At 36.5% G+C, this 8,265-nt stretch overlaps 1 protein-coding gene across 1 annotated transcript; it reads right to left on the reverse strand.

The window, feature by feature from the left end:
* Positions 1-3,409: 3,409 nt before the first annotated feature.
* On the reverse strand, positions 3,410-4,027 carry LOC130674189 (uncharacterized). Its single transcript, XM_057479459.1, has one exon. The coding sequence runs from the start codon at positions 4,025-4,027 to the stop codon at positions 3,410-3,412; it is 618 nt and encodes a 205-aa protein (XP_057335442.1).
* Positions 4,028-8,265: the final 4,238 nt, after the last annotated feature.

Consider the following 8,265-nt stretch of genomic DNA (forward strand, 5'->3'; position numbering starts at 1 on the left):
TCTAAATATAACGAAGAGATACAATCAGTCCCTTTTGGTGGGGCGAAAAAACAAATTACACTTCATACAGGTGTTTTATATTTACGTAAAAATGATACTGTTATACCACACACCTTTTGCTCTCTATCTGAGAATAATAGACACGACTCTATGGCCGTGTGGGCTCACTTGACACCAATTTTTGAATGGATTAAGTGTCAAAATTCAAACATCGATAGAATTCACATTCTGAGTGATAGCCCAGTGAATCAATACAAAAATAAGTTCATATTCCATGTTGTATCTCACCAAATAAATGATTTATTTCCCGGCATAACATTCTTTTCAAGGAACTATTCAGAACCAGGCCATGGCAAAGTTGCACCTGATGGCGTAGGTGGTACATTAAAAAGAACTGCCGACAAAGCTGTAGCCGAAGGTGAAGACATCGTAGATTTGAATTCACTGAAAAATATTTTATTGTCAAGATGTCTTTCGATTAAATTGTTTGAAGTTACTTCTACTGACATCTCAAAAATAGAAAACCTAGTCAAGCAATCAGACACTATCACAGCATTCCGTGGAACTCAAAAAATACGCCAATTTACATTTACCGGTGATAAATTAGAGTTTAGAAGCCTTTCTTGCTATAAATGTGTGAAAAAATGTAGTCATTTTCACCTTGGATACTACTCATATTCAAAAAATACCTGTTCTTCAACAAAATCAACAAAAAATGCAAACGCGCTCTGGTGGTAAACAACCTTTGAAGAATTTATCTATTGGTGACGACTCCCTCAACGATGTAACCTACGACATAGGTGATCATATTCTCACAAAGTAGAATGACGAAATTTATCCCGGAAAAATAACGTCAATTTCTGCAGATGCTGCTTTGGTAAAATGTATGGAAAAAGGAATCAAATCCTGGAGATAGTCTATACGCAAGGATGAAGAATTGTATCCCTGGACTGATATTTTACAGAAGATTCAACCCCCAAAACTGATCAGAAGAGGATGTTATTTGGTGAAGGAAATAAATCAGCTAAATTTGTAAGTATTTCGGGTTAGAATCGATGAGAAGACATTGTAATCTAAAACTGATTCTTGAGAGCTATCGGATACTAAATTTATAGGTTATAATTTTCTGAACTTTGTTCAAAACAATGTTCAAGAATCTCACTGAAAGATTTTAAAAATTTCTAGAGAAGTAAAATATTTTTTGTAATTTCATATTGATAGTTTGTTATTTTAATTGAACTGTGATTACTACTACGATAAGAAAAAGTATTGATATAAGTATTCTTTCAGTCATGTTCAAGTTGCAATATAAGTTTTACTTTATAATTTGTAAGTTATTATAACCTAGTAGACTTCTAAATATATTTAAAAAATAAATTATACGATTTCATACGAAAAATAAAAATAATCATCATTCCCTCACATTCAAATCGTCAAAACTTATTTATTCTAGGGACTACGATATTTTTCGCTTCTAGTAAAATAAATAGTACAAATTGAAGAGCAAATGAAAATGAATTAATTCAAATATTTTTCATTAATTTATTGATAGGTAATTTCGAGATTTCATGAGAATTACCCATTAGTATAATATCATTTCAGAATTTCCTTATCAACGAGAATGATTTTTTGTTGGACATTTTTTTTTTTTTTTTCAAAATAAAAATTTGTTTTCTTCAGTTTTTTAGTGATCACGAGTTTATAAGTGATTCAAAGAAAAAACAGAGCATTTGATGTAAAATGATGTACTTTGAGAGTTTCGAATAAAAAAACTATTTTTATTTATCTATTTATTGGATTAAGTCATCTAAGCTCTTATTTTAAAGAGTAAGAATCATAAAAAATGTGTACTGATTTTTAAATCAAAACATTCAAAAATTTTTTAGTTATTTTATTATTAATGTTTACTGTCAAAAACAAAAATTGATAAGCAATTAGCCATTATTATAACAATTATTGATATGTTTGCATATATATGTAGAAATTCATGTAGATGATGAAAAGATGCTCCTCTTGAAGTCAAGTTATGCTCGATAGCCCACTTAGTAAAAAAGTTATTGAAGAAAAAAAATTTTTTTTTCAAGAATTTTTAACTCTTACGGAAATTCTTTTTTTTAAACGACAGAAATTCATCTCGCAAAATTCTGAATCGAATGGTATATACGAATTTTGGTCGATTTTTTTTATTTCTCCTTCACAAATTTTCAATATAAGGACTAGAATAATTTCTTGCTGCAGGAGTTAAAACGTTTTCAAAATAAAGTTATTTTTTTTTGTATCATTACGGTAAGTGAATAATAAAAAAAAAATCGTCTTGACAACTTATATATGAATCAAATGCAAATTCTGATTCATTTATTCATTGTCGGGTCGATTTTTTATAAAAGTTTTTTTTTATTGATAATAATATTAATAATAGAATAAGTAGTTTAATAAATGAATGATAGAAAAAAAAATTAATTTTAGTTGCATAATCGTTCTTGACACGATAAGTTATTTATCCATTTAACGAAATTCGCAAATTATTGATAAACACATTGTCGGATCGATTTCTTAAAAAATTATTAAATTATTGCTCATACAAAAAAAGAAAAAAAAATTTTGCGAATATAATGAGAACATGAGAAAGAAGTTGAAATATATGACGACGACAAGTTGAGGGCGCTAGCATATGGCGTTCCATTATGGTAAAGCAGATACCTCTCTCCGTATAGAGAGCTTCGAGAAGAACAAAAGTGGGGGGAGTTTTTGGTCAAGCGTCTTGAGACGACTCGCTCCTCTCAGGAGTAACTTCATGAGTTCTTGCTCTCACTCGACTCGCGAGTCGAGCATTTCTAAGGAGTCGACGAAAAACTGAGTGGAGCGAAATACCAAAAATGTCTTTCGCTCTCACTCGGAGCGCAACTAGATGGAGAAGTAGTGGGGATCGCTCGCGAGTGAGTTTGGGCTATTCATTCACAAGAGTACTCGCTTGAGGAGTTTTTCGTAAAAAGAGCAAAACTCCTACTCCCTATCCCTGATTTAGACAAATATTTAATTTAAATAAACGTAAGTAACACAGTAATTGTAAGTATACAGTAAAAAGAAAAGAAACCTGGATGCGTGTGTGCAATCCCACGGTCTATTCCTTATTGTCCACCAATGCGGTAGAGATGGATAAATGAATAAATCGATGTTCGACGGAAACTGTCGAATTTTATCGATCGCGTCACCTAGTAGCAACGCTACAGAACTCCCTTTGATTTTTTTTTTTTAATTTAATACACGATAATTAAAGTAATGGAATATTTACAAATGATATGAATAAATAAATAATTCGATGAATGAGTATAATAAAGTGGTGAATTATTACTTTGTAGAAAAAAAAACTTTTATATAAAAAAAAAAAAAAATTAAATCGTGTAAATTTTTAAATTTTAAACCGGAATCGGCGTTTTTCGGTCTTGGTTGCTGTCTTAATCGGCTGGGAGTTTGTTGTCATCGTCGCCGTGTCGACTGAATTTGCCTCGTAAACCGGCTTTAATCTGTCCACAGAAATGGCGATTTGTCGTCCACGAAAATCGACGATGAAATATTTGTCGTGTCGGGTTATGACACGATATGGACCTTCGTACGGCGCTGAGAAAGATGGTCCAACCTGGTCATTCCGTACCAGTTCGTGGCTGCAAGTACTAAGGTTCCTGAAACAGAAAACTGAATGCTTGCCGTGACGCGACATTTCGGCTGGTGCCAATGAATTAAAATGACGTTTTAATGTGTTGATGATGTCATGAGGTGTAGTTTTGTTATTGGAAGTGAGTAACTCACCAGGTAAACGAATTTGCTCACCGAACACTAATTTAGCCGGTGTCGTCTGTATGTTGTCTTTCCAGGCAGCGCGTAAGCCGAGCAAAACGGCTGGTAATGCGTCATACCATGACTCTTGATGACACAAAAGTGCTAATTTCAGCTGACGATGTAAACGTTCGACGAGACCGTTGGCTTGCAGGTGATACGGCGTGGTATGTAGGTTTTTTATTCCGTACATTTTCATTAACGATTGGAATAACGACGATTCGAATTGCGGACCTTGGTCCGAAGTTATGCGTTTCGGTACTTTGTGGCATGATATCCAGTGCAGCGATAGTGCATATGCTATCGTCTCTGCGGTTCTGTTGGGTAACGGGACAGCCTCAGGAAACCTCGTGAATCGGTCGATGATCGTTAAGCACTGGTTAAAGCCTTTTGATATTTTAAAGGCACTAAGTCGATTTGGATGTGTTTGAATCGTTCAGTTAGAGGTTCAAAACTGGCGATCGGCGATGACACGTGTCTCTGAATTTTATTTTTCTGGCAATCGATGCAGGATTTTGCCCATTCACGACAGTCCTTATTAATCGACGGCCAGACTATCGTTTAGAGGTCATTTTCAATGATCCTTTGATTCCAGGGTGAGCAAGCGTGTGTACTGAATCGAACACGTTCTTCCTCAGCGGTCCGGGAACGTATGGTCGCACCGTACCTGACGCAATGTCACAGTACAATGCTAAACCGTTGTCAAAATTGATTCGTTGAAGCTGCAACGCGGTTGTCTGTTGCAGCAGTTGTTGAAGCTCGAGATCTTGCTTCTGTGCATCGGCAAGTTCTTCCGATGTGATAGCAGTAGACACTGCTTCGACTCATGACAGTGTGTCAGCGACAATATTGTCGTTGCCCGACACATGCCTAATGTCAGTCGTAAATTGACCGATGAAATCCAAACGGCGGAATTGCCATGGTGAAGCTCTCTCGGTACGCTGTTTAAATGCGTGTTGGAGCGGTTTGTGATTTGTGTAGATCGTTACGTGTCTACCCTCGAAAATATGCCGGAAATGTCTCACGGCTTCGTAGATCGCGTGTAGTTCTCGTTTATAAGTCGACAATTTTTGGATCGACGGCTGTAACTTCCGGCTAAAGAAAGCCAGCAGCTGCCAGTCGTTGTTTATGCGTTGCTGGAGGACGGCACCGATCCCGATTTCTGATTCATCGGTAAAAATTGCCCAATCCACGTCGGTTCTTGGTTGCACGAGAAGTGTTGTATCAGCGAGAGATCGTTTAGTGGCATCAAAAGCGATTTGCAAATCAGTTGTCCAGTTGGGAGAATGCGATCCTTTGATTTTCGGTCCTTCCAGTAGTTTATTTAACGGCACTAAAATTTCTGCAGCGTTCTTAATGAACTTTCTGTAGAAATTAATTGTGCTGAGGAATCCACGGAGTGCTTTAACGGTTTTTGGAGGCTGGATATTAACGATAGCCTTAACTTTTTCCGGCAATGGTTTAATGCCGTGATCGTTGATTAAATAACCGAGGAATTTAACTTCGGTTTTGCCTAGTTGGCACTTCGGAACGTATATTACTAGTCCATAATCACGAAGACGTTGAAATAATATCTTGAGGTGTTTTAAATGCTCCTCTTCGTCTTTGGATGCGACTAGTATATCGTCGATATATGGAAATACGAAATCCAGATCACGGGTGATTTCGTCAATAAATCTCTGGAACGTCTATGCTGCATTTTTAAGTCCAAAAGTCATGTATGAAAACTCAAATAAGCCAAACGGAGTGATAATAGCTGTTCGCTCGACATCTTCTGGAGCTACTCGAAGTTGGAGAAAGGTTTGGTAAAATCAACGACAGAAAAGATGCGTTTCCCATGTAAATATGCAGCAAAATCATCCATATATCGAAGCGCATATTTATCAATAAGAGTATGGTCATTTAGTGGGCGATAATCGCCACATGGTCTCCATCCACCGTCCTTTTTCTGGACCATGTGTAATGACGATGACCAAGCACTCTGCGATGGCCGACAAATACCTTGCTCAATCATTTTACGGAACTCGTCTTGAGCAATTTTTAATTTGTCCGGCGAAAAGCGACGAGCTTTGCTAGAAACAGGTGGATCAGGTGTTGTACGAATATGGTGCACCTTTGAATGTTTCCTTTTCTTATTGTTGGACAGATCAGGTCGTGTGGTATCGACGAACTCACGTAGCAATTTCATATAAACGGAATCACCATCCACACCCTTGATTTTGTCCAATGCTGATGTTGCGTGGAAATAACCGGATGATGTCAAACCTGTAATGCCGTCACGTAAGCATTTGCGTTTGAGGTCGACTAGCAAGTCATAATGACTCAAAAAATCAGCCCCAAGTATCGGTTTGGTGACATCGACAACAATAAAATTCCACGTGAAATCTCGACGCAGTCCGAGATTCAGTTTTTGTAATGATAAACCATAGGTTTCGATAATCGTGCCGTTTGCGGCATAAAGCAGATAACCTATGGGAGTTGTTTGCGATTTCATCGAGCCACGAGGAAAAACTGATAAATCAGAGCCAGTGTCCACGAGAAACTTGGTCCCAGTGACTCGATCTTTAATAAATAATCGGCGTGAAAGCGATTGAAAATCACTCTCCGCCGCTAGTGATTCTCGTTGGCATTTCCCTGCCATTTACAGCCGGGTGCGCATGATCGGGCATTTTTACCATGCTTGAAATGATACCAGCAATAGTCGAATTTTTTAACTTTCCGAGAACGACGGTGTTGGTATGCTCTGGATCGTGTATTTGAAAGTTGCTCCTGAGCAAGCATTTCGCTATACTCGGCAGTCAACAGTGCAAGTTGCTTACACAAAGCAGCGAGTTCCTCTGCGGCGGATGCGTACATTTTGAAATATAAAATATAAAAATAATATTCCGAATAATAATATCACCTGCACTTAAAATTATATTATTTTATTTTTTCTACGTATCTAGCGATGACTCGCCACTCAGGAATGTTCGGCTGACTCTCTGGCTTAATCCTCGAAACTATATCCGATGACGTAGCTACCGAAAAATTTAACGCGACACTGCACGAAATAGGCAATTTTATTTTCAGTGCGCAAAAACTTTTATCACTATTCGATTCGCATTAATGGTCCCTCGAATCAACACTGAAGCAGCATAACGTCCATAAGATGCCCTGCAATGCATCAGCGGTAATAAAATATGATAAACTGCACAATGATAAAAAATTCACTGCACTAATAAATAAATAAATTCACCCAAAATTAACTGTGAATGAAAATCACGGTCCTGCCGGTTAATCGACAACGCGACAAAATATTCGCGGAAAAAATTATGCGAGAACACACGAAATTTTATAAACTGTGTAACACTCGTGCTCGACGTTTCTCTACAAAAGAGATCACGCCGGGGTCACCAATTTAGTAGTTGAGGTGATAATATAAATTATTAAAACCAACTAATTAATTTAAATAAATGTTTTATTTAAACAAACGTAAGTAACCCAGTGATAGTAAGTATACAGTACAACGAAAAGAAGCCTGGATGCGTGTGTGCAATCCCACGGTCTATTCCTTACTGTCCCCACCAATGTGGTAGAGATGGATAAATGAACAAATCGATGTTCGACGAAAACTGTCGAATTTTATCGATCGCGTCACGTAGTAGCAACGCTACATATTTATGTCGTAGACAGATCGTGAAATTAGACAGTCCGTAAGCTGTCTAGTCATTTCGTGAACTGCAGCCAGATCATGTAATGGTCGATCAGTTACACGAAGTGTCTAAAATTTTTAGACAGTTCATGAAATGCAATTAGGCCTTAGACAGATCGTGTAATGTTCCAGAATTACATGAAATATGTAAATTTTTTAGACAGTTCATGAAATATCTAATAGCTGATTTGCCGATCGTGTAATATCTAGGAATAACGGATCCCTTAAAAAGAGATGACTAAAAAAAAATAAGATATTAGTCAGAGCAGCCAATGTTATTTATAGATTAAATTTAATTTTTTATATACACTTATCCAAAAAATTAAAGGAACAAGAAAATTTTATAAATTTTTTAGTAATTTTTGGAAGGCTGTATTTTCGTGAAAAATGATCGCATCGAAAAAATAAAAAAAGAAAATGGAGCTTGAAATCTCTAGTTTGAAGATCTTCCAGCAAAATATTTTTTTGAGCCACGGTTTTCGCGGAATCATAAGAAAAACGTCGAGACAAAATTTTTCTAAATTTTTTAGTTTTGTTTTTTAGGTCTACGGGGCCGGGAAAAATTTTTTCAAAAAAACGAATTCATGGCTCGTTTAGGAAATTTATTTAGCTACAATTTGCTTTTTTTTTGTTTTTCTGTACGACAATTTGCTGCTGAGATATCAGCCTTTAAATCAAAAAGGAGCCTTTTGTCTTCGATTATTGATATCTCAGCAAGTAATGGTCACACAGTAATTTAA

Source organism: Microplitis mediator, chromosome 9 (assembly GCF_029852145.1).
Source record: "Microplitis mediator isolate UGA2020A chromosome 9, iyMicMedi2.1, whole genome shotgun sequence".
Lineage (NCBI taxonomy): Eukaryota > Metazoa > Arthropoda > Insecta > Hymenoptera > Braconidae > Microplitis > Microplitis mediator.

Bases quoted from the DNA above. Each gene is read 5' to 3' on its own strand.
- LOC130674189 (XM_057479459.1), bottom strand. From the start codon at position 4,027: ATGTACGGAATAAAAAACCTACATACCACGCCGTATCACCTGCAAGCC.